The following is a 27,622-nucleotide window of genomic DNA, read 5'->3' on the forward strand; positions in this document are numbered from 1 at the left end:
GAATGAGATGGAAGAACCACAAAGAGATAAAAGTGAATGCTACTAATTACAAAAGAAAAAAAGAAAATGTTTAAAAAAAAAAAAAAAAAGAAAAGAAAAAAAATTTCCTTTGCCAAGTGACACTTTTTGACCTAAGACAGGGATTAAAAAGGAAATAACAGTAAAAGACATCTTAGTGTTATGAGTCCCACAGAAAAGACCTCTGAGAAAACACTCCCAACTCTACTCTTTAGCAGAAATAAGAGGACCACAGAGATAAAAGATTGCATTTATTTTCAGACTTTTTTTTTCCCCTGAAATATTATTGATTAGTTTTACCAATATTTTTCCCCTTTCTCCTTTCTATTTCTTAAAAAAAAAAAAAAAAAAAAAAAAAAAAAAAAAGGAAGTAATGGTACTCAACATAACTAGCGTTCTCAAGGTTAGCCACAAAAGGGAGGAGATGTATGATTAAGCTGAAGGAAATGAACAGAAGAAGGGAGTTTTCTTTTTTGTTTTAAATAATATTTTAAAATTTCTTTCCAATTATATGTAAAGACAATTTTAACTCTTTTTTTTTTTATTATAAAATTTTGAGTTCCAAATTTTCTTCTTCCCTCCCCTCTCCTCTTCTCTAAGATGGCAAGAAATTTGAAATAGGTAATATATATGTAATCATGTAAAACATTTTCATATTAAGTCAGCTTGTAAAAGAAAAAAATGAAAAGGGGGGAAAGAAGGGGAAAAAAAAGCATGAAAAAATTTTAAATTGACAACAGTATGCGTTAATTTATATTCAGACTCCATCAGTTCTTTCTCTACTTGTAGACTGCATTTTCCATCGTGAGTCTTTAGATACTGTCTTGAATCATTGTATTGTTGAGAAGAACTAAGTCATCACAGTTGATCGTCACATAATGTTGTTATTACTGTGCACAATATTCTTCTGTTTCTGCTCACTTCACTTTGCATCAGTCCATGTAAGTCTTTCCAGGTTCTTCTGAAATCCTTCTGCTTGTCATCTCTTATAGCACAAAAATATTCCATTACGTTCATATACCACAACTTGTTCAGCCATTTCCCAATTATTGGGCACCTCCCCTTTGATTACCAATTCTTTGTTAAAAGAGGTTTTCCCCCCTTAATAGATGGCAGATTGTCTTTATAGGCAACACAAAAGGCACCAATAAAAAGAGACTGAAAACTATTAGTTTAAAAGTGTGGATGACAGAGGAAGCAATTTGCTGAAAAAAGTAAAGATGGAAGGGGATCAAGAATATATTCAGAGGACTGATTTCCTTTGCCAAGTGACACTTTCAATCTAAGACAGGGATGAAGGAGATAATAAAAAGATCTTAGTGTTATGAGATGAAGAGAAAGAGGAAAGTGCTGAGTGAATGGCCTCAATTTTTTGGGGGGAAGGTTAAAATGAGAGGATAAAGGGAAAGGATTTCTTGGGAAGTCTGATAGGGCAGGGAAAGTCATTGTAGAAAGTAGGATAGTGAATCAATTAGGAAGTTATTTTTTAAAAATTGCCTTCATGTAATAATAATGAGGGCCTACTTAAAGATTATATAACAAAAATTTGTAGTGGACCCAGTCACCATATTTTCATGGTTTTCTCCAAATTCATTCGTCAACATATGAATAGCAACAAAGGCAGCTGATGGAGGAAAAATCTAAAATTGCGTTTTACACAAAGGCACTATTGATAGGATGAGGGGATAGCCATTTAAAAGAAGATGGTATACAGCTGAATTGGTACACCAAGGCATCAATATAAGGTAAGGAAGAGACCATACTCAGTGAAGGGTTAATGGTCAGGAGAGAATTGATGGTGAAAGAAAGAGAGACCACAATGAGATAGAAGAAGAATAAAATAAAAAAATCCTTTGGCTAGGGATAATAAAATAAAAAGAAATAGAGCTACATAAAAAATTATGATCTGATAAAGGAATATTATTAGCGTTCATAAACACTTGGAGATTGAGCATATTGCTGTGTAGAATAAAATGAAATTGTTGGAGAGTAGATCATAGGAAATGAGTAAATTGTGAAACTGGGAAGTCAAGGTTCTTGAGGTACTACTATATGTATATTGAAGAGTGTGTGGGCAGGAGCTAGGGAGGAAAAGACCTTGAGGCAGGTGCTGATCTCACAGAGTAAGGAAGGAGAAGTCAGAATGTAACACCTACCAGAATCTTGGTGGGGTGATAAATACTGAGAAAACCCCACAGAAAGAAAAGTTACTTGGTAGTGTAAATAGAATGCCCTGAATAGACAATGGAAAACAAAAAGTGCTCTGGGAGCCTCATCAAGCTAGAGAGTTAAAGTGTACCCCATACTAGAAAATATTGCTAGAGATAACTCTCATTATCAATAAATAACCAGGTTTCAATGAGTCCCAGAAATGAGAAAGAAAAATGAAAGCAAATTTGTTAACTATGGAACAAATAAACCAGAGTTTGCTGGAAGTGGAAAGGAAGGTTTCTACACTAACAGCCAGGGATTTAGAATCACTGGAATAGAGCATGACAAGGAGGGAATATGCCAGTCATTGAAGAGTGAATACTGGTATATTATCAGTGACTACCAATCTTGTGGTAGATGGTGATATTCAGTCCTGTGAACCTCATGAGGCCTGACTCCCAAATGGGAAGGAATTCCCCATAATGGAAAGACAGAAGACAGCAATATGAGGTCAATGTAATCTGGAAACTATTTCCAGAACATTGGAAAAAGACCTGGAGCCAAGGCAAAAGCCAGAATTTAGACCCAGGGCTGAAGGATACCTTGACAGTAAGACTCAGAAGAGGTCACAAGACATCTGGACAGCTGAATTTGGGGGGATGCAATATTTCCTGGAAAATCTCAAGGGGAAAGGACAAAGGTCACAGGCAGACTAAAGAACCATAAAGCACAGCCTGAGAAGTTACAGGGGAAATAGAAGCCACAAGTAGGTTGGCTAGATCCTGAGTAACACAGCTTCCTGAGAAGTTGTGGAATGAAAAGAAGTAATAAAAACACAGAACTGGAACTGAAGAAGGTACTTGTAAGGGGCAGAAAAGAAACTGGATACCCTGAATAGGAGGGAGGTGGGGGAGGAGAGGGAGAATGAATATATGTGTGTGTGTGTGTGTGTGTGTGTGTGTGTGTGTATGTGTATGTGTACTGTAGGAATAAGGGGAAATAAAACTGATAAAACATGAAGCCAAATAACAGGGACCTTTATCTTCTTTTTTCCTTTATATCATATTACAACAATGTAAACAAATATGCTTGACCCTTAAAGAAGAGATAATGAGGAGACAATCTCCCTTCTCCTTTGAGGGCAAGGGAATCCTGTGAGTATGGAATAACAAATATAGGGTTGGATTTTGTTCGATATACACCAAATATAGTGTAAATTTTTTTTTTCAATATATAGATCACTTTTGTCAATTTTTCCCCCCTCTTTTGTAAAAAAAGTAAAGGGATGAAGGGAAAGCCACAGTCCATATAACAATGAAATGACAATAAAAATTTATTTTTAAAAATATTGTCAAAGAATCATGCATAAAAACATTTAAGAGCTGTTGTAGTAAAACAAAAAACCCCAATAATAGTATAGAAGATATAGAGATACCAAGTGGTAAGACATTTCAGTAAAATAAAGTGATGATGCTTGCATTAATTAAGTGGCCGGTGAAGAAAGAGTACATTCAAGCAAGGAGGCACAGAGCTTACCCAAAGGCAAGGAAAAAGGAGATGGAATATCAAGTATGGAGAATAGCAAAGAGTCCAGTTTGGCTAAAATGTAAAATGAAGAATAATGTGAATAAGCTGAAGCCAAGATTGAAAAGGGCTTTAAAAGCTTGACAAAATACTCATTTTATCCTGAAGACAATAGAGAACTCCTAAAATTTCTTGAACTAGTAACAAGATCAGACCACTGCTTAAAGAATTTCAGTTTGTCAGTTGTCAATCAGTTCAGTGACTAGTCACTATGAACCTTCTGTGCTTCAGAAAAGCTAGAGAACGATGGGAATAAGACAAGAAAAGTTGCTGGAACCAGATTATGAATGGCCTTGTAAATCAAGAAAATTTAGATGCGTAAAAAGTAAAAAAGTAAAAAATAACCTAAGAGTTATTAATAGGTTGCTATAAGCTCTGATCTTTCTTCTTCTGCCTGTCTTCAATTTAAGGATTGATGCTTTTGCCTATCACTAAAAACAAACTTTTGGTAGTGTACATAAGAGTAGGCAAGAAGGAGATATATCTATTCAGCTCAAATCAAGAATGCAGTATCATTAAAATGAAAGTGACGGAAAGAGCTAAAGTGAAGTTTCAAATACATAACACTTTAACAAAAGGTAATTTTTCAATGTCATAATTCATTGCCTCACCAACCCCAATGGTCTCAGGAAAAAGAGACAAACAAAATTCAATAAATAAGTCATATTTATATTATTATCGCATAGTAATATATAAATATGGTTATGGTAACCTAGTTTAGAATGTAAAAAAAATTTCTTAAAGTCTTAAAAATCAGAAAAACTAGTAGTCAACAAATATTTTATAAACTGACCTCGGGCAAAAAAAAATACTTTAAAATTATAAACATGAGTATGTTACCCTTCACTGAAATTTAATAAGTCTAAATAAAAGCTGACCACTTAAGAGTCTCATAGTGATACATCATAAAGATAATATTAGTTAAAAGTTCAACATAGTCTAATTTTTGTACTTAAAAGTTTCACAAAAGTACAGTGGTAATTTTCATTCACTATGATCCCTTTGTAATCATATTCCAATGGATGAGGCAACATGAAATGTTTTCCATATTGTTCAAGGATAGGGACCCTCTCCTCTGACCCTCCCTACCCCACCCCACTATCTTCTTTAAAAAAAAAAATCATCACTAACAACAAAACTAAACCAAAAATAATTTTAAATTCTAAAATTTGTTAATAAAATGCTAAGAATGAGAAACATTCTATGACACATTTCTCCTAGAAAAGAAATGTAAACAATGATATATTGATACTACAGTACTAAGTACTTTAAGGATATCTGTCCAATCACAAATCAAACAAATCTCAAACATCACAATTCACTGAACCACAAAGTAACAATTTTTAAAATGTTGCTGAAAAGTCTGACAAGGAAATTCAAACAGTATATCACAATCTACTGGCAAATCTCAAAGCCTTTACAAAGAAATATCCACATTGTACATCTATCACTTTGCAGTTTGTTACAAGCTCTAGGGGAATCACAGGATTCCCTGAATTCCCAGGAACAGTAATTTCTATATCCAGACAAAACAAGGATTGTGTAAGTACATAATCACCCTTCTTAACTTTGAGAATCAAGAAGTAGTTCCTCACAAAAAGACTGAAGACTTCTCATATACAAGTATGATACTAAAAAAAAGTCTTGAGTTTAAATATAACAATAACAGTTTATACACCATCTGTCACATTTTGAAGAAACATTCTTATCAGAATCTTATATGTATTCATTAAGTATTAATAAATACAATCACCAATTGGAGTATGTTCAAACCAATATGCTATTACCAAAAATCACAGTGTATTATGATCACCTCAACTAAATGGACTAGCTAGCAAAATTTATCCCTATCATCTCAAAATTCTTAAAATTAACAAAATGATCTTAATTATATTAAAGTAACCCCAGGCAAAATATTTTTTGAAACTGATTTCTGTATATTTTTAAATATATTTGTAATATTACCTTTGGAATCTTCCTTATTAGAGTCTTTGCTCTGATATGTTCTTTCATTATCTTTAAACAAAATGGCTGGAACAAAAGCCTTCAAATCAATAAGGTTCTCATAAAAATTTCGAGCATCTTCATCCTCCCATATACCACCTTCTAAGTCATACTCTCCAGGTTTACCAGGTGTAAAGATATCAATTCCAGGGCCATGCTCTACAAACAAAGCACATATAGTTAGCACCACTGTATACATATTGAACATAACAAAAAATGAGAATTTATTTTACTCAATAAGCATTTTCAATTTAAATCTATGTTAAAATCATAACCAGAACATTCTAATAAATATCCAAATTAACATCTCTTACTTAAGTTAAAGGGGAAAAAAAAAAAACCCAAACTTTTATAATACCATCTTTTATTTTAAACAAAATCTGGGCATTTTAAAAAAATTCAAAAACTTGTTTAAAACACTGGAAAGAAATACAAAGTGCAAAAAATGAAATGGGAGGCATAAGTAGTTATTATTTAACCAGTTTGTAAGCTATGTGATATATTGGGTCTATATGAAAAACTTCTATGTCCTATAACAAACACCTTAAAACATTTTTTCTGCACTGCTATAACATCTAATATCAACAGAACTAATCACATAGTTAATAGTTTTCATAACAAATGCCTATATACTATTACTATTATTACCTCAATAAAAATGTTCTTTAAATGATGGAGTCTATATTTTCAAAAGAATATTGATAATACCAGTAATGTTCATAATAAATATAGAATAAATGATTTGAGTCTTAAATATCATACTATCAAAAACTTAGATATATTTTATATGCCCTTCATAGTTGTAGGTAAAAGACAGATTTTTACTCAAACAAGTGATAGAAGTAATTACAATAACAACCAAAAAAAAAAAAAGCCACATTCTGCAATTACTGCCTTTATGTTAAGAATATTATATAATTAATATAAATAATAATTATATTGATGATTATTGATTATTTTATATAATTATTATATTTAATCATATTAATAAATAAATTTAATAATTAATTATTGCCTTTATGTTAAGACAGGAATTAGTAAAATAGAAAAGTCTTTGTATTAAATTTCTTGGAAATGAGTTAAGTATCCCAGATATAAAGCACTTCATTAATGCCCTTTTCTATTTTATTAATGTGTGTAGTAAGGGATATAATTTTTATTTTGAGGATTTCTTTAGTTGCATCGAAGAAATGCTGGCCCTTCATCTCTATCGGTTTCTTTCATGTAATTATTATTTATATGACTTCTTTGGTTCCCTCATTATTCAAGATCATATAAGTCTCAATTTGGGTCTGTACCTTTTATTTATGTTCCATGGACAGAATATTATGTTTACTGCATTAAAGCCTTTAAAGGATGTACTTATTATTTCTGCCTTTTTATACTTATTTGTAGTTATCTACCTGTTTTTGTAAAACTTTGATACTGAGTTTAAGAATAAGAAAACTGAGAAAACTGCATAATCTTTAGCAAGTTCTATTTAAAAAATGCTCTTAAGTTCTTGAACTGTAATTTCTTCAGAAATTTGTTCAATGCTACATTTCCAATTTTGTTTTTCTTTCAGAAGATTTACTGAAAATTGATGGAAGGGGAAAAGCCTTGGGCTACCATTGCATTACTATGTCTTGTTGTATTTCAGTTAGTTTTTTCCTCTATTTATTTAGATGCTAAGGCATTTAAGGGCATATGAGTTTAATGCTGATATTGACTTGTTGTCTGTATGCTTCCTTTCAACAAATGTAGTTTTTACATGTATCTTTTTATGATGAAAAAAATTTTTTTTTGCTTTTTCCAGTAAGAATGATTGAAACTGCTTTTTTGAATTTATCAGATATGGAGTAAACTATTTTTCCCCAGTTATATGTCAAGAAAAATTTTAGCTTTCACTTTTACAAGATTCTGAGTTCCGAATTTTTCTCCACTCTTATCAAAATGGCAGGCAGTTTGATATAGTTTATATATGTACTATCATGTAAAATATATTTTCCTATTAGTCATAGTTCTGAAAGAAAGATTAAAAAAAGAAAAAAAATACAGTAAAGAATAACATATGCTTCAATCTGAATTCAGACTCTATCAGTTCTTTATCAGGACATGGATAGCACTTTTCTTCATGAGTTCTTTACACTTTTCTTGGATCATTGTTTTGCTGAGAAGAGCTGAATCATTCATAGTCATTCATCACATAAAGATACTGATACTGAGTACAATGTTTTCCTTGCTCTACTGATTTCACTATGCACCAGTTCATACATGTCTTCCCAAGTTTTTCTGAAATCTGTCTGTTCATTTCTTAGCACACAATAGTATTCCATTACTTTCATATATCAACAGCTTGTTCAGCTATTCCCCAATTGATGGGTATCCTCTCAATTTCTAATATTCTGCCACAAAGAAAAGGACTGAATAAATATTTTTGCAAATATAGGTTCTTTTCCATTTTTAATAATCTCTGTGGAATGAAGACCTAAGAGTGATATTGCTGAATCAAAAGATATTCACAGTTTGGCTGCCTTTTGGACAAAGTTTCAAATTGCTCCACAGAATGGCTGAATTGGTTCACAACTTCACCACCAATCATATTAGCCAATCAGATATGTGTGAGGAAGAATCTCAGAGTTGTTTTAATTTGCATTTATCTAATAAAAAATCATTCAGAGCACTTTTTCATATGCCAATAGGAAGTTTTGATAAAATTTTGTTGAAAGTTCTCATATTTGTTCTATGTCTATCTATAACACTTTAGGTATATGTTTGTAAACAACAGATTATGTTATTTCTTATCTAATATGCCATTCTTTCATTTAATTATTTAATTCATTAAGATTTAAAGTTATACAAGTGAAGTTTTCCTCCATTTGTCTCTAATAATGGGGTTATTTTTTCCTGAATTGAAATTTGTTTTTGTTTTTCTCTCTTTACATATAGCACTTTGCCTTTTTACTAACTTCAGCTTAATATACATAAAGAACTAAATAAATTATTGGAGAAACTAGAGTTAAAGAGTTTTAGTATCTTCTAAACAAGATTTCTAAAGAATACATGTAAATCTTAACACATAAAAAATAAATAACTGATCATATATTAGAGCCCACCTTCTTAAACACTGGTTCATACCCCATATAAGATCTTGTAATTGAATGGGAAGGAGGGGTCGTCACAAAATTATGATTTATTATCAGTAACTGTTTGATTTATATGTCTACTTTATATATTTATATACCTGAAATTATGGAAAACTTTCTCGGTCTAAACAGGGTCACCAGAAAAAGGGAAAAAGTTTAAGAAGCCCTGTATTATAACACAGAGATAGTTCAAAAAGAAAGGAATATGGCTTCCCATATTCCTAGGTATGTATTAATAAAAAGGCTAAAACAAAAGAAAATTAAATAAACACGTGATGAGGCAAAGAACCTTCCAGGAATTCCCCAAATGGACATGGGACCATAATAGAAGTCCACAAATGGCTTAAAGTAGAAATAAGGATTGTAAAATCAGAATTTATAGCCCACACAGCAAAACTAATTAACAGCCAATCTCACAAAAGAAACAAAAGAAAATAAATGACTGGTAATACAAACCCATAGAAATGAAAGATAACCTAAAAGATGAAAAAAATATGATAATCATGCAAGCAAAACAATTAATTAAAAGAACTAAAGTTTTTCAGGAGAATATAACAAGTCAAAAAAATCTAAGCACCATAATAAAAGAAATAGTATTAGAAAAATGCTCAGGCCTTTTGAGCACTCAAAACAAAGGCAAAATTCAAAGAATTCACAGATTGCCTCTAAAAAAAAAGCCTTTTCTGCTTATAACATGTATACATGTAGTCTTTAAATTAAAAAATTCCCAAGACAAACCAATAAATGTTTCAAGCATTCTGGAGAAGAATCTTCAACTATAAAGGAAAGGAAATCTGAAAGACATAACTGTTTTGAATCCATCAGAAACCTCAGAACGAAATGGATCCAAAGAGCAAAGGAGCTCAAGATGCACCTCAAGATGTCATAGCATGTGTAATTATTAATAAAAGCTTTATTTTAAAAAATTTAAAATTTTAATAATTTTTAAATAAATTTAAATTTTAAAAGTATTTATCAATAAAAAGGCACATGAAACATTTTTAGAAAGAAAACCAAATGAGAACAATGATTTAATTTTCAAACACCCTAGACAACAGAAATACAAGAAAGGTACATAAATATAATAATAATAAAACAATAGTGACAAAAACTATTATCGATCATTTAGAGGTATCTCTCTAAAAAAGGACTAAAGATGGAAATAAATCAATATTGGAAAAATCAAGAGAAAATAGTACCCTTGTACACTGTTGAGTATCTTTCCTTTTGTCCTTAAATATTATTTGTTCTATGGGGTAGCTCTCTGGAAGAAAGAGGAAAGTTATTAGGGAAAATTCTGATGATTAAAAAAAAAAAATCAATAAAAATCCATTCTAAGGGGAAGAGAATGGAGTTTAGATAAATGACTAGTGAAGTTTTAAAAAGCCACTCTAGTGAAGTCAAAAAAAGCTAATTCTAAAAACCTACCTCAAAGAAAAAAATTCAAATGGTCATTAGCCCCAAAATAAATTTTGGAAGAACTTTAAAAATCAAATAAAAGAGAATGAGGAAAAATTAGGGAGGAAAAATAAGAAAAATCCAAGAAAATCAAGAAAATTACAAAAAGTTAATCAAATGGAAAAAGAGATCCAAAAAACTTAAGAAAGTAATTCTTGAAAACTAGAATTGGGCAATGGAAAGCTAATGACAAAACATCAGTAAATAAAATTAAATCTAAAGAATTAAAAAAAAAAAGAAGTGAAACATCTTATTAGAAAAACAACTGATTTGGAGAATAAATCAATATAAGAACTGTTGGATTACTTGAAAGTTATGACCAAAAATGTCTTAGTACATTGTAAGAAATTATTAAGGAAAATTGTCCTGAAATTCCAGAATGAGTGGGTAAAGAAATAAAATTTTTTTTAAAAATCCAAATATTAATCACCTGAAAGAAATCCCAAGATGAAAATTTACAGGAATATCATAGTCAAGTTTTGAAGCTCCCAGATTAAGGACAAAGTACTATATGCCACAAGAAATCACATAAAACTTAGCAGCTAGGTTTTGGAAAATAATATTTTGAGGGGAAGGAAGGAGGAAGAAGGCAGACAAGTAGGAAGGAAGGAAGGAAGGAAAAAAGGAAGGAAGGAAGGAAAAGAAAAAAGAATATTCAATGAACTGAAAAACTTTCAAATATTTGTGACAAAAATTAAAAACCAGAACTCAATGGAAAATTCGACATAAAAAGATTCAGAAGAAATATAAGGTAAACATGAATGACTAATTATAAGGGATTTAGGAAGGTGAAATTTTATTCTTATATGTGGAAATATTATCAGTATTCTTAAGACTGTCATCATTACTTGGGTAGTTTAAAAGAAAGGCTTGGGCTGAGGTAAAATGGGCTCTTTAAAAACTGGGTAGAGAGAAATAAAAAAGATGAAATTATCTCATAAATGAGGTGTGAAAGGAAGAACTAATGTAGAAGAAGCAAGTGGGAGAAGAGGCCTGGTAGTACTGGAACCTTACTCTCACTGGAACTGTGTAAAAGAAGAAATGATCTAAACATCCTAGAAGGCATAAAAGACTTCTAAAATTTATAAATAAATAAGAAGACAAGAGTTATTGCTGTAATTTGTCTTTGTTCTCAAAGAGGATCATGACATCAGGAAGGTCATACCATGATCTACAAATGAAGTGGATTTAAGTAAAAGAGGGCTGTACAAAAATCACCAACCTCACTTTGTCCTTCAAAGCCATCTGGGTCTAAGGACAAGATATATATCAGGACTGTAGGATATGGCCCTGAATGCAATGGGAGAGCTTGGGCTTTTAAAATTAAGGTCTTTTAACAGATCTCAGTTTAACGGAGTTTGACAATCTCAGTTTGGATTGATCTAGCCCAATCAATGATTAAAGCTAGGGAAGAAAAATAGGCACAGAATAGTCTCCTTTACATAGTTTTAAAAAGGAGGGGAGGAGGAGGGAAAGATCCTTAAGGTTTTTAGATGTGTGACCCAGGGAAGGTCACTTAAATCTATTTGCCTCCGTTTTCTCATTTGTAAAATGAAATGGAGAAGAAAATGAAAACCATTCCAGCATCTTTGTCATGACCACTACAAGTGAAGCTTGAATTTATAAAGTTTGGAGTCATTCTTCCCCTACCCCTAATGAAACAGTAAAATCAGAAGTAAGATGGAACTCCTTAGCACTTTGCTCACTGCTTTGGCACACAGTAAGTACTTGAAAGATGGCTTCTTGATTGAATGAGTGCCTACTGAATCCATAGATACAACCTGCCAAGGAAAACAATTAGTGCCCATTCATTGCAGTGCTTTGGGATGCTGGTTCAAGACCTCTTCAAGAATTTAACTACATCCAATCTCCCTAGTCAAGATTCAGACCAATGTATCAATGAATCAGAGTCAAGACGCTCCTCCCTTTCTGAGTGGGTCTGATTTAATTTTTACCTAAAAGGTCAATCTCAAGCTCTGTTGCCATTCCCCATGACATTTGATCCTGACAGTCTACCTAAGTTAGAATATTACAAGTATTAAAATACATGTAATTTACAGAAGACCACACTGAAATTTAGGCAAAGTAAGAAAACTGAGCATTGTCACAGTCTCTAATGCTAAGCCATATCTCTGGTGACTCCAAGTCCCCTTAAGAGCTCAGCTCTTTACCAGTTCTGCAAGAAAAGGGGCATTTCTCCAGAAGAAAACCTACCTCTGATATCTGGCTATGTGTCAGTAACACAATCCCAGCTGGGATCTACAAGGATTTCTCCAAGAAGTTAAGGGAAAAGAACAAGGGAGCAACTTTTAGAAATATATGCAGATTAAGAATTAGGTGTATAGGGACAAGTGGCAGAGTGGATAGAAAATCAGCCCTGAAGTCAGGAGGATCTGAGTTCAAGTTTGGTCTCAGCCACTTAACACTTCCTAGCTGTGTGACCCTGGGCAAGTCACTTAACCCCAATCACCTCAGCCTCCTCTCCCCCCCAAAAAAAAATTAGGACGGCAGGGGGGAAAAATAAGGGAGGGGTAAATAGATTAGGGTAAGGAACTGGTTGTAAGTAAATTAAAATTTGGATAGATAGAGTAAACAAGGCCAGAAGGATAAATTAGTGAGGAAAAACAGGATGGAGGGAAATATACAACTAGCAATTATAACTTTGAATGCTATAAATTTACCCACAAACAAAAATGGATTAAAAATCAGAATTTGATAATATGTCATTTGCAAAAAACATAACTAAAAATGAGAGCCACATAGAGTCAAAGTAGAGTACAATTTACTGTGTTCAGCTGATGTAAAAGAAACAGGGGTAGTAATCAGGATCTCAAAATTAAAAGCAAAAAGGATTTAATTAAGAAATAAAGAGGGGAAACTACACTATGTGTCACCAATATTATTCAATGTTGTTTTAGAAATGCTAGCAATAGCAATAAATGAAAAAGAAATGAAAGCAATCAGAACAGTAAATGAGATAATAAACTATCTTTTTTGAGCAGATGTTATGATCATATGCGTGAAAAATCCTATAAAGATTCAATTAATTAAAGCAATAATTTTTAGCAAAGTAGTATTATGTAAAAGAAACCCACTTAAATCATCAGCATTTTTACATATCACCAACAAAATCCTGCAAGAAGAAATAGTAAGAGATACTCTGTTTAAAATATGAGAAGTATTAAACCTTAAAGTGTATTTCCCAAAACAGACCCAGTAACAGTATGACCATAATTATAAAATGCATTTTATCCAAATAAAATCAAAGTTAAATAACTAGAGAAATATTATTTGTTTATGAATAGGCAAAGCCAATACAATAAAAATTACACTTTAACTTAACCCATTTACTCACTGTTATTTCAATCAGTAAAAAATAAAAATAAAAATAAAAATTTACTGAGTCAGAAAAAAATAACAAAAGTTACTTGAAAGAACAAAGTATCAACAATTTCATAGAAACTAATGAAAAAAGTGTAAAGGAAGAATATTTGTCAGTACCAGACCTCACTATATGTTACAAGGCAGTAAATTACAAAACTACCTAGTTCTGTCTAAGAAACAAAGGGATGGATCAGTGGAACAAAGTAGACATATGATACACTGTAGTAAAGGATCATAGGAGCCTTGTGTCTGAGAAGTATAAAGATAAAGTTCTGGGATGAGAATTCATTATTTGGTAAAAATTGTTGGGAAAGCAGGAAAGCAATTTGGCAGAAATTAGTCATAGACAAACATCTTACACCATGTACCAAGTTAAGGTCAAAATGCACACATGACCTAGATATAAAGAAAATTATCACAAGAAAATTAGAAATCCATGGAACATATTACCTATTAGATTTATAGACAGGTGAACAACTTATGAACACACAAGAAATAGAGAGCATGGTGAAGTACAAAATGGATAATTTCAATTATATTAATGAAAAATGCTTGTACAAATAAAACCAATGTAGTCAATATTGGAAGAAAAACTGAAAATTGAGAAAACATTCCAAAGATAATACCTTAGGTCTCATCTTTCAAATATATAAAGAACTTTGTCAAGTTTATAGGAATGAGTCTTTCCTCAGTTAATAAATAGTCAAAGAATATGAACAGGTAGTTTTTTTAAATGAAGAAATCAAAACTATATATAGTCATATAAAAATCTCTAAACCATTATTGATGAGAGAAATACAAATAAAAAAACTCTGAGACATCATCTTACAAGTTTCAAATTGGTTAAAATGATAGATGTCTTTCAATTGGGAAATAACTAAACAAATTATAATGATGGAATACTACTATGCTAAAAGAAATGATGAGCTGATTGATTTTAGAAAAGACATGAAAAGACATGGATCTATGAAAGATGTTAACCACCTCCAGAGAAAAAACTGATATGGTTTTGCATATACATATGTGTATGTATAGATGTATACAGGTATGTGCATACGCACATACATATAAAAATGAAATATATATTTGTGTTTAATTGTAGTCTTCTCTAGGCAGAGTAGGGAGAGAGGAAAAAAAAATTAAAAGTGCCCCCCCTTCTCCAGAAAACAAAAGAAAATTTAAAAGGAAGCTTAGAAAAGCTAGATAGCTGGAAAAAAAAAAAAAGTATAGTATTTAGTAAACAGAAATGGAAACATGGTACTTTGTACTGCATCCTCTATGTTCTGTTGTTGTACACTTGGAATTTTTTTTTTTCACTTTGCATTTAAGTTTAAAATGAATAAACAATTTCTTAATATTTTGTCATGTTCAGAACAAAATATTTTAAATTTAAAACGAGAAAAATTTAAAAGTATATGTCACATATTTAATACAGAAATCATCCACTTATCTAAAATGATCAGAGTATGAGCTGTTAGGAATTTTTATTTGGTATTTGTTAAAGTAGTAATCTTTTAAAAACATACTATTGATTTTCCTGACTTAGAATACAGAATATTAAATATAATTAAACTTTTTTTGGTCAGCACAAGTTCATTTACTGTATTTTTTACACATTACAAGTATTCATTGTTCAATAATATTCACGGACATAAAAGGATATCTTGAAGGACTAAGGTAAACAAACTAAGGAGTAGTTGTTTACCTGGTAGCAAGTAATATCAAACTACAGTGTCATTCTAGAAGTATGTTACTACTATGGTGCCCAAAAATTCTCAGGGATTATCAATTGATTATTATATTATTACTAAGTGCACTTAAACTGCTGTACCATTTTGATTTTTTCTTTTCTCTTCCTTTCTGATCAGTCTTAAGGTCTCAAACCTTATTATCCCTTCTATCACTTCTGCAAAAACAGTTACTACTTCTCTCTTCATTTGCTTTCCCCTTCCATTTATCTCTTCTATCCTTTCCCCCAATTTCTTCAGGCAGCTTAGTTTTAATGCAGTTTAGTTTTCAGTCACTAAAACAAATATGTTCCTTCTTCTGTAGAGTAAACCAATGATTATTTTGTGTAATTTGGATTTTTCACCAAAGACAGAACTCAAATTCTCTTTTTTACTTCTGGATTTGGGCCCATCCCGTATAAGAACTAAAACTAAAAACTCACTGCTACTCTATCTGATATAAAACAAATACTGAGTGATAAAATAAAATAACAATGACAATTTTTTATCATTCAAAGGACCAATGTATGTATCAAAGTATGAATTTTTATATTAACTGCTTATTTAATAACGTTAACTTTATGGCAAAGTTCACATCTATATCAATAAGGCCATTTGGCAACTGTTAATTATAGATGTGTTTTAACAATAATTTATATGAAAAGATTTCTTCTAACAAAATTGAAAATGTAAATTTTGATGTGAAAGAAGTAATTTTTAAACCTCCTAGAAGTTTCAATTTGTGATCTCTTACTTTGAATAGCTCTCCCAGAATTCATTTTCTATTTTTCTTTTCCACTTAGTCTTAATATTTTATTACATCCACTGGAATTGGAATTAACAACATATTTTTCAGTGCCAAGTCTTTTGTTTGAATAAAGTAAATTTTGTTATTAAAAAACATCATCATTACAATATATTTTATGACCAATATTCTCTCAAGAATATTGTAATACTCACAATTAAAACTTATAATTTTTGAAATTTCCATTTGACTTTCATATATTATTAGTTATCACCTCTTGTCCTTTCCATAACATTTCTCATATTTGTGCTCTTCTCCACTGGTACCACCCAAATTGCCAAAGACAATATAATTACAGTACCACTGACAATATAATAAAGTCAGAAATAAGATTCAGTTTTAAAAGAACTCATTTGCCCTAAATTCAGTTTTGGATAATGCCAAGTTTGAGAAACTGTTGTGAAGTTTCCTTATATCAAGTGAAAAAACAACTACAAAATGACCAGAAAGACTCAAACATTTTTGGCAATGGCTAATTACATATTAAATCTAATTATGGGAACAGTTAAATGGAACCACTGGTTTTGAAGTCAGGAGGACCTGAGTTCAAATGTGACCTCAGACATTTACCACTTACTAGCTATGTGAATCTAATTAAGTAACTTAATTCCAACTGCCTCACTGTACCTCTCACATCCATTCCCCCCAAAAAAAACCAATTTATGAAACAGAAACAATTTAAAGAGAGCTTCATAGTAGTGAGTATTAAGATAATTAGCATCAATATTCAAGTTCTTAAGGAATGACAAATTCATTTTTCACAATTGTCTTCAAAAAGTCACAAAAATACATCACTTTGTATTTAAAATTTCTAGCTTTCCCATTCATTCTTAAATTTTGCTTTCCTCACTTACCATTACAAAATCCCATGAAACATTAGTGAATACAGGGAATTAAAGAAAGCAAGAAGAAGGCAGGCCAGAAATTGGTCTGGAGAAGCTAACAATCAAAGCTTTAAGTAGATTATTTTGTACTTGAGACCGAAAACCCCCATTAGGTTACTTAATAACATTCTGATACTAAACTACATGATTCTTTTTTAATTCCCATAACAAACCCCCTCCACCACCACACACACACACACACACACACAAAACATTTCTTCTATTGTTTTTTTTCCTAAATTCTAATAATGTCCTAAATTCTTCCTGCATCTGTATCTAATACTACCCATTAATATTAGGTACATTAATATTAAGTTACCAGGTAATATATAAATTTAAGAACAATACTAAAAGCCAATTTTTAACAGTAGCCTATCTAGGATCTTTAGAAAGACTATCAAAGAGGAACTTTCAGCATAGATCCACAAACAACTTTTCTCCAAGTGAAAGACAGTAATTCAAAGTACTATCTTTCCTCAGTGAAGAAATGGAGGAAAAAAATTAAGTATGGATCATTTAATCTTTCTAAATCTTAATTTCCTTATTTATAGAATGATAGATTAGTAAATCTTTCTGAAGCCAAGAAATCTTGAATCTGAGAGATCTAGGAAATGAGACAAATAGCCTATTGATGAGTTTATAATGTGATCCAGAAAGATTCAGATAGATCAATGAACTAGTCCAACCCCTTTATTATACAGATAAGGAAGATAAGGTCTGAAGGGATTACAAAGATTACAAGATTACAAAGCACAGAAACCAGAACCAGATCCCTGAATCCCAAACCAATTTACTTTGCACTATACCATACTATCAATTCTCAACTGTATCAAGTTTTAATATTATTCACTATACGAAAAACTCTGAAAAAGAAAAAAAACTAGGGGTAATTTTCATTTATAGATAAAAACTTAGCCAATAAACCATTAATCCTAAAGAAAAATTAGTAATAAAGAGATGTCAAAATTTGTTTATTATGATAGCTTACCCTCTGGTGTTGGTTTGTCCTGAGGAAGATCAGGCATATTTTCATCCAAAAGGTCTGCTAAAGACTGAGAATTTGCCAGTAATTTCTGATAAGACATAGCAAATTCTTCATACTGCTTATGTCTATCTTCACTCAGCTCCCCTTTAGAATGTAGAATACGTCTATAAATAAAGAATGAAATAGCCTGTTAAACTTATCAAAACGTGTTTGACTAAGAATTTATATAAAACTGAAATTAAATTAATTCGTGACAATTTAAATGTAGATATAAAAATTAGGTATCACAAACACTGGTAACAATATTTTAAGATTCAATCTAAAATCAATCTTCATATTCAAAATTGCTAAGAAATGTTATCTTAATATTTATTTCCTTAAAGAATGATGGAATAAGCAATTTTAATTTTTTCACTTAAGTTTTTAAAATTTTTTTCCAATTACATGTAAAGTTAGTTTTCGATATTCATTTTTACAAAGTTTTGAGTTCCAAATTTTTCTCCCTTCCCATTCCTTAAAACAGCAAGCAACCTGATAAAGAAAATAATGTTTCAACATTCAAACTCCAAAATTCTTTCTCTGGATGTGGATAACATTTTCCATCATGTATTGTTGAAAAGAGCTAAGTCTATCAAGAAGTGATCATCACATAATATTATGACATATGTCACTGTGTACAATGTTCTCTCAGTTCTACTCAAAGTAAGCATTTTAATAACCACAGAGAATCATTTAGTCTAAGTGTTACTCCAATAACGAAGTCACAGGAAAACAATTCATTACCAAAAGAACAATTTCATCAGAAAATTCATTTCAGAAATGAAAACTTTTAGAGGAAACCCACCATAGTAACTTAAATCCATAGAATGCTTAAAATATTCAACATCTTAATAATAATATATACTAGTCAACTCTATATTAAACTACGTGTAGATCTATAAATGTTGAAAAATACTAAAAGAAATGCAAATTGAAACAACCATCAGGCTTCAGTTTGTACCCATCAAATCAATGATGGAGAAATTGTGGGAAGATAGATATAATGTGGGCACATGGTTTCCATTTGAAAAACATCTTGGAATTATGCAACTAAAGTAATTAAAATGTTTACTATGAAACAAACTCCAAGGAAGTCATGGAAGGAAGGAAGGAAGGAAAGAAAGAAGAAGGAAGGAGGGAAAAAAAGGAAAGAAAGGAAGGAGCAAGTCTAAAAGGAAGAACAGAGAGAAGGAACTGTTAAGTGCAGACCATGTTAAAAGGCACTATCCTAAACAATATAAATATCAATTAATCCTTATATTTATATACTATTTCACTTATGTTGCTTATTTATATAATATGTATTTACATAATATTTTATATTTCACTTAATCCTCTAATCCTTCCAACAACACAGGTAGATGTTAGTACTGGCTCCATTTCATAGTTGAGGAAACTGAAGACAACTGACATTTAGTGGCTTGTCCAAGTTCTGCTTAAGTATCTAACCAGTGTCTGTATGAGAACTCAGATCTTCCTGACTCCAGGTCTACAGCTCTATTCATTTCATCACTCTGCTTTCTCCAGCAGCAATTTTTGTGGGAGCAAAAAAACCCTTAGAAACAATGTAGATGCCCAATGATTTCAATCACTGAAAAATTTATGAATGTAATATAATTGTGCTGTTAGGAGTAACAAAAGGGATGATTTTAGGAAAAATTGAGACAACTTAAATGAAATGATGCAAGAAGTGAGCAGGCATTTTTAAACACTAACTACAGACCAGATATTATACCAAGGGCTGATCCAAATGAACGATGTATACAAAAACAACTTTTTTAAAACTTTAACAATTCTGATCAATGCAAAAGCCCTCCACTATTTTGGAGAACCAATACCACATAGGGGAAATTTCTAAATGGCACAGGTACTTAATAAATGCTGACTGATTGACTGGAGTTCAAATTTGGCCTCAAACCCACCCTAATCATGTCACCCGAGGCAAGTCACTTGACTTTGGCCTATTTCAAATTTCCTCAACCATAAAAAAAGATATTACTAGCATCTCTCTCTCAGGACTAATGTAAATGAGATAACATGAGTTAATATTTGTAAAAGCACTTAACAAAATGTCTATACCATTATCAAATGCTTAAAACATGCTTGCTTCCTTTTTTTTCTTTCTGACTGAGAGGTGACAAGATTCAAGAGTTCAAAAAAAAAAATATGATCAATGCAGAATTTATTTTGCTTGACTGTTTATCTGTAACAGAAATTTTATTTTTATTTTTTCTCTAACAGGAAGAAAGAGGTAGAAGAAAATAGATCTTATTAAATTAAAAATAGAATCATTTAAAAAAAAAAAAAAAAGAAAGAAAACAAGTTATAGCCACAAAGAAGAGTTCTGGGAAGACAATGTCTTCATCCCTATTACTTGGCAAAGGTAAGAGGTTTCCAGAGGTGTAGAGCACTTCACATATTTTCAGATTTTCAAAGATGTATTAATCTTAATGTTTTTACACTTTCAATTTTTCTTCAAAAAAAAAATTATTGCATGGGATAGTTCTCTGGGAAAGGAAGAAAAGGGGACACAGAGGGAAATTTAGACGGTATAAAACCAAAGGATATCAATAATTTATTTTTAAAAATATTACGTGGCTTCTCATCCTTCTCTAAAGCCCTATTCTCATACTTCATTGTGGCATGAACGCACCTTAAATTCTCAAAAAATATGCCAGTAAACACAACTTCTAGCAGCTAGATAGCTCAGCAGAATACCAGGCCTGGAGTCAGGAAAATCTGTGTTCAAATAGTTTCAGACACTACTAGATATGTGATCTATGGCAACTGATTTAACCTCTTTTTGCCTCTAAAATGGACTTTATACTAGTATATGATTTTTTTGGGAAAGATTTTCTTTTGTATTGCTTAGGTTTCTTCTGTGTTAGTAAAATTTGTATTTCTTGAGTTCAGACAAATTAATGGGGAGATAAATACTTCAGTATATCACCTATTATATACTTACTATGCAAAGGACTTTGCAAATATTATCTCATTTATTAACAGTCCTAAGAGGTAGATGATATAAAGGCATATTAAAATTATTTCTGCCACAGGTGGTTAAGATTTGCCTATGGCTGAACCTAATTATACAAGCTAAGGGTGCTATAAGATGTCTGTGATAAAAAAGGAAATTAAGCAAAAAAAAGTAAATCATGTTTCATAACTAAGCATTTTTCAAAAGCAGTTTGTTTTTAAAGTACTTATTTTTATCACTGGAGTTTTCAAAGTGTTCTCAATAAAGTTATTAGCTTAATTTTCTTTCATTTTCAAACCTAGGCTACTAAAGTTAATTATGAATTATTATGATTTTATCAATTAAAAGAGCTTACTGATAGCATGATTTATTTGTTTTTTAACTACACATACTCACTAAATTGTTACCTTCTTAGGCTACCCAAAATTGTACCTTTTTACTGTTCTTAATATTTAAGTAAAGGTCAGGACATTTTAACACAAAACATTTAAGAACAACAAAATCAAAACTGGATCCTAACATAACTATTATAACCAAGTATGGACCCAGAGAAGAAATATGAGAAGATATCATCCCCTGCTTTTTTGCAGAGGCTGGGGACTATGGTCATAAAACATTAGCCTTTTTCAAGGTGAGTTAACTGTTGAATGGGGATTTTTTGAATTCCACTGGTTTTTGGGGATGGAAAGAAAGTAGAGATATTTTTGGGAAATACAGGTAATATTAAAAATGATAATTAAAAAACCCTCTATATCCTAATTTAAAAACAATACTTTTCCTTAATAATTCCAGAAATTTAGAGTCTATTATAAGGATGAAATTAATCGTTTATTTTTAATGTAATAATACCCAATTATTATTTCTGCTTTAGAAAACTGTCAATATATCTTCTTTGAACACTGCAAAGACTAGCCAAACAAGGATATATAAATGTACTAGAATTCTATTTCACCACAAGAAACTATAAGTACATTTGTATGAACTGACACAGGGTAGAACCAAATTAATAATATACATAATAATTACAATAACAAATGAAAACAATACTAGAAAAAAAGAACTTCAACTAACTGCAATGATTAATTTTGGCCTAAGAAATATATTGAAACATATGTCCCTTCTCTCAATAGAAAGGAGTATTACAGGTATTGAATATCACACGTTCTATCAGATAGTTTTTCATTTTGCTTAAGTCTTTGTTACAAATGAGGGAATCAATGAAAGGCAGTGATAAAAAAAAAACAAAACAAGGAACTATCAAATATGTCAAATTAAAACAACCTGCAACTTTTATTTCTTCAAAAAATTCTCACATTCTTGCTTTATAAAGGAATATAACAGGCATATCCAATTTGACAAGATATACTCTACTTGTTGATTTTTTAGGCATGAGCTGTTGATGATTCCAAATTTATCAAAATAATCAAAGTTAGCATTTTAGATAAAAATGAAGTTTCTTTTAATGTCTACTTGTTTTTAATTCTTACTCAGCCTTTTGCCCTTAATAGAGTAAAACTAGTTTTCCATTTATTTAGGTGTCACACATATTTTCCAGATCTTAGCTCTCCTATTAATTAAAATCAACAATCAAACCAAACTTCAAAAAACTTGAAGAGAAGCCAGTTAAAAACTAATGTGCTCAGTTCTCAGAGAATTGTGTTTTATTTCTTAAATGCACTTTTAACACTTTACAAGGCTCATTTGACAAAGTATGCCAACACAAAGCACTTGAGAAGGAAGAGCTGTTGGAAAAGTATCTAGCTTTCCAATTTACTGAATAAACATTTCTTGGTGCCCACTAAGTACTTAACACTTTGGTGATGGGAGATGATAGTAGTAGGTCTAATGCTACTGAGGTTTTTTGGTTTTTAGTAAAAATGAAATAATTACTCAATTTTTTGAATTTAATTATATTATTGATCAACTATATATATATACACACACATATATATATTTGGCCTCAAAATAAAATTCACTTTATTTTACTAAGTATTTGATTTTAAAATGCATACATAAAACTCATTGCCTCATTGAATGACTTTTTACAGAAGATGAATAGACAAATTAAATGTAGGATAGAATGACAAAGGCAGCAAATATACCCTTTCCAAGACAGCAATCATGTACAGAGCAATTCTTGATTTGTTTCTTGCTATCTGTAAGATTTGGATAAGCCACTTATTCTCTTTGTATCTCAGTTTCCTCAGCTATAAAATAAAACCTCTCAAAGCATCTCTCAATTATACATATAATAAATTTTTAGAGAATACAAAGGCAACACATACCTATAAGTACAAGGGAAGTCAATTTCAATCTAAAAATAAATTAATTAATAAATTAATAAATTAAATCTTGATTACAATTTTTTCAGGACTATATATAACATATATAGTAAAGTCATACAGTATTGGTGCCATTTCACTTGACATGCAATAAAAATGCAAAGTCAACTGATTTCCTATGATATATAGTATGCTCACTAGTTGACCTCCTCTTCTACCTCACCTTCTATTTTAAGAGACTATGACTGAATTCATCAGAGATCACGCCGCACAGATTGCAATCCTTATATACCATAATCAAGTTACTAACGAGTTTATATACCCCCAAAAATGCATCCCCTAATATAGCCTCTCAAAACTCAGCTAGCTTGGATCTTCCATAATAGCTATCAGCAAACCTATATATAAAATTACAGGATCTGAGAAAGTTTAAACTCCACTGAACAATCTTCAAGACTGTAGCATTTCCATAGCTCAACAAGGCATCAATTTAGGACTTCAGTGAAGAAACTTATATAATCTGAGAGCAAGCAAGGAGGAGGCAGCATGTGATTTTTAGAATTGCAAGCTAACTTGCATATAACAGAGCTATTCTCATTTCTCTCTAATAAACCTCCTATCTAAAATAAACAATATAATTCCTATTTCTCAAATTCTCAATTCTCAAATATATATTACAAAAATAATTCTATTCAAACCGTTCAGTTTATTCTTCTATATGATCTGTTTTGGCCTAATAAGAATATCATATTTATTAAGTAACAGTTTGTAGCAAATTCCTTATGAAACTTTTAAAAAGCTAAACAATGGCACTGAAAGATTCATGAAAGACCTTCGACTTCAGACTAATACACATGATTACCAATAAAATTTACAAGATAAAAATATTTAAGATTCTGCAAAACTCTTGATTGCAAAAATCATCACCCTGTGGCCAACCTTATGCTAAATCCCTGTAACTAGAATGAGCCGATACCTGAAACCTTTCCAATCTGATAGAAACAGCTGGAGCTATATCCTATAACCCACAATCATCAAAACAGAGTGAGGCTTCAGAGTAGACCTTAATAGATATAACATATGTAAAAAAAGTAACAGAAAGATTAAGACAGAATAGTGAAAGAGGTACTAGAGAAAGCTAACTTAAAGCATAAAGAAAAAAAAAAGCAGAGAGTGGGCATTAAAGCTCAGCCTCACTTGGGGGTCTCAGAATGTGGGAGTTTCAATTATAATTTATTATCAGTAAATGTTTCACTTGCCTACCTATTTTATATAACTGTATACCAGGAGTCATGTAAAAATTTCTTTGGTCAAATAGGATCTCAAGTGAAACAAATTTAAGAAGCCTGGCATTAGAGAATATAAGAATTTCAGTTCTTAATTAAAGCTAAAAACATGAAATGGAAGATTATGCCAAAACCATATTATGTTGGTCTTTGATTAGACAAACTTTTATAAAAAGAAAACATGGCAAGAAGATAGAAAATTCATTTTAGTTGTGACCTTGTGCACTCAAATTAGTACAACACACAGTAATAATTCTGAAAGAACTAGGCAGGGAGTGTTAAAAACAAAACAAACAAACAAAAACAACCCTATTGCTTTTAGTTCTCTTTTTCCTCATTTCTCCAGAAATATTCTAATCCTTTTTGTCTCCATTTTAAAAGAAATTTCACTATAGTGATAAATAAATGTCTTCTGTTAGCAGCATGTCAGTAGGAAAAGTAAAGGATGGTGATATTGTTTTTGGTTTAAACAAAATTAAATTATCATAGCAATATATTAAAACTGTTCACTTTAAAACTTGATATATTAAAGCAGAAATTATTTCAAAGACTCTTTTAAATAACTTCCAAAAATAGTCTTTAACATTCTCCCAACATCTTTTCAAACATAAATATTTTATAATTATATGAATTAACTGTGTTAGGACAACGATATTTTTGTCCTAGTAGTGATTAAAATCCCCCATATTTCAACTACTCAAATGACAAAATACATTTAGGCCTACTATATTTGCTGAAAATGAGATGAAAGAATTATTTATTGAATTAACAAAACAGAATTAAGAGAATTTCAAATTTTTCTACTCGGAAATTACTTAAAAAATTTTTTTCCAGTAAAAGTGAAAACTGTGTCCTTAGTCAATTATATTCAACTCTTATTAATGCAAATGATAGACCAGTATTCTGACCTAGCCTACAAAATATCCCCAGCCTGAAGTTAACAGCAATGATACAAAGTGGAAGACAGTCTCAAGTATTATTCCAAGGGCTATATACTATCTATTTTCTAATGTTCTTCTTCTAAACTACCCATGTGAACAAAGTAACTAAAAGTATTACAAGATGAAATATGGGCTGGATAAGAGTAAGTGCCATCTTGTGAATTTATACATGATTCAACAGTCAAAGAATATTAAGATCAACATAAAGTTGTCTCTGGTAAAGTGCCACTAGGCTTTGTCCTTGGACCTAGCCAGTTTCCTACTGTCTTGGATACAACCATAGAAAGTGTAATTACAAAAATCTATAGGTAGCATAGAACCAGAAGGGTGAATGAATACAATAGAAAGAACCAAAGATTCAAAGTTAATGCTACAGGACAATGCATTGAATTCACACCGACAATATTAAATTTAGGAAGAATCTGTGTAGAATGCTATACTTAGTTACAAAAAAAATTAATTACATACCAAATTCTGGGTATAAGAAACCTAGATTGCTCGTGTGGGGAAAAAAGCTTTTATTTTTGACTCTTTAATGAGTGAAGAGTATATTGCAGCTTCAGCTCATGTAATTAAATACATTAATCCAGAATCCAAAACAAAAAGATACAAGGTATAATAATAGTCTGCACTGATGAACAGACATCTGGAATACTGTGTTGAGCTCCAAGAATATTTTAATGAATGGTAGTGTGAAGGACGGGGAAGAGGAAGGTGAGGAAAAGCAACCAGTATGATAAGAGCTCTGGAAACCATATCCTAAGAAGAACAGGAAATGTTTGATCTGGAAGAGAACAAAGAAGGCATAAAAGCTATCTTCAAAAAAACTAAAGGATTATTACTCTGACAAAGGATGAAATTTGTTCTGGGATGTACTAGAAAACTGATGTCCGTTTCAAGTGTCCAAAGATGGACTGGACTATTTTTTTATGGAGCAAATTCTCTATCAATGGAGTTATATAAGCAAAGATTAAATGACCCATTTTGTCAGGAAATCTGTAATAAGTTCTTCCAAAATTAATGGGAATGATGAGGATGACTTATAAGTCCCTTTTATCCTATGTTATATTATTCCAGTTTTAACAATTTTCTTTCCCTGAATTAACATCGTATGCCAATAGAAAGGATAGTAAAAATTTAAAAGCAAACACAATCAGAACAGAATAAATAGCATATATTCCTATTCAATATCTATATGTATTACACACACACACACACACACACACACACTTCTAGAAAATAAAAACTAACTTCAGTAATACTTATAAGGCAACACAGGATTTTGGAAACATTGTGTCAGCACTTGAAACCCAATGAGAACTTTTCCCAAACATGATCTTCCATGCATCTCTTTACACAACTATAACAAATCTTATTCAATCGCACTCTGGTGGATAGTTTTAGAAACTTGGTTCCAATTTTCTCACCCTCAAATACTCTAGTTGTGTGACTCTGGGCAAATCATTTAATTTCTCTGGGTTCTTCCAATGTAAAATGGGGATAATAATAGCACCAATCTCACAAGGTTGTGGTAAGGATTAAATGACAAATATGTTAAGGAGTTTACAGATCTTAAAGTACTATATAAAGGCTGGAACATTTTTGTGTCCTCAGCACTAACTACAGTACACTGCATATAGAAGGCACTTAATAAATATGTCAAATTGAATTTATTCATTGTTAAAAATCAATTATGTAGCTTATGTGGCCTCATTTTCTCCCACTCTTTAATATGAAAATTTGCATTTAGGTTCAAAATAATATAAAATGTAAGCTGTCATTAAACGAAATACAGCAATTACCGCTGATAAGGATCTGATATTCAAAAAAATACAGACAACTGACAGAAATTTAAAAGACAAAAAGTCATTATCCAAGAGATCAGTGAGTGGTTAAAGGATATTAACAAGTTCTCAGAGATTTGGAGAATCTCTATGTGAAAGAAGGCTCCAAAACACTAATAGTAACATAA

General features: G+C 31.1%; 1 protein-coding gene across 5 annotated transcripts in view; it reads right to left on the reverse strand.

Annotated features, from left to right (window-relative positions):
• UPF2 (UPF2 regulator of nonsense mediated mRNA decay) overlaps positions 1 to 27,622 on the reverse strand; it is a 181,464-nt gene that overhangs the window by 143,108 nt on the left and 10,734 nt on the right. For all 5 annotated transcript variants that reach the window (XM_031938580.1, XM_031938581.1, XM_031938577.1 and 2 more), the window contains exons 4-5: positions 18,129 to 18,289; positions 5,719 to 5,916 (exon numbers count right to left, since the gene is read on the reverse strand). In XM_031938580.1, coding sequence (XP_031794440.1) covers positions 5,719 to 5,916; positions 18,129 to 18,289 — 359 coding nt within the window. The remainder of the gene's footprint in view (positions 1 to 5,718; positions 5,917 to 18,128; positions 18,290 to 27,622) is intronic.

This window comes from Sarcophilus harrisii, chromosome 5, assembly GCF_902635505.1.
Source record: "Sarcophilus harrisii chromosome 5, mSarHar1.11, whole genome shotgun sequence".
NCBI lineage: Eukaryota > Metazoa > Chordata > Mammalia > Dasyuromorphia > Dasyuridae > Sarcophilus > Sarcophilus harrisii.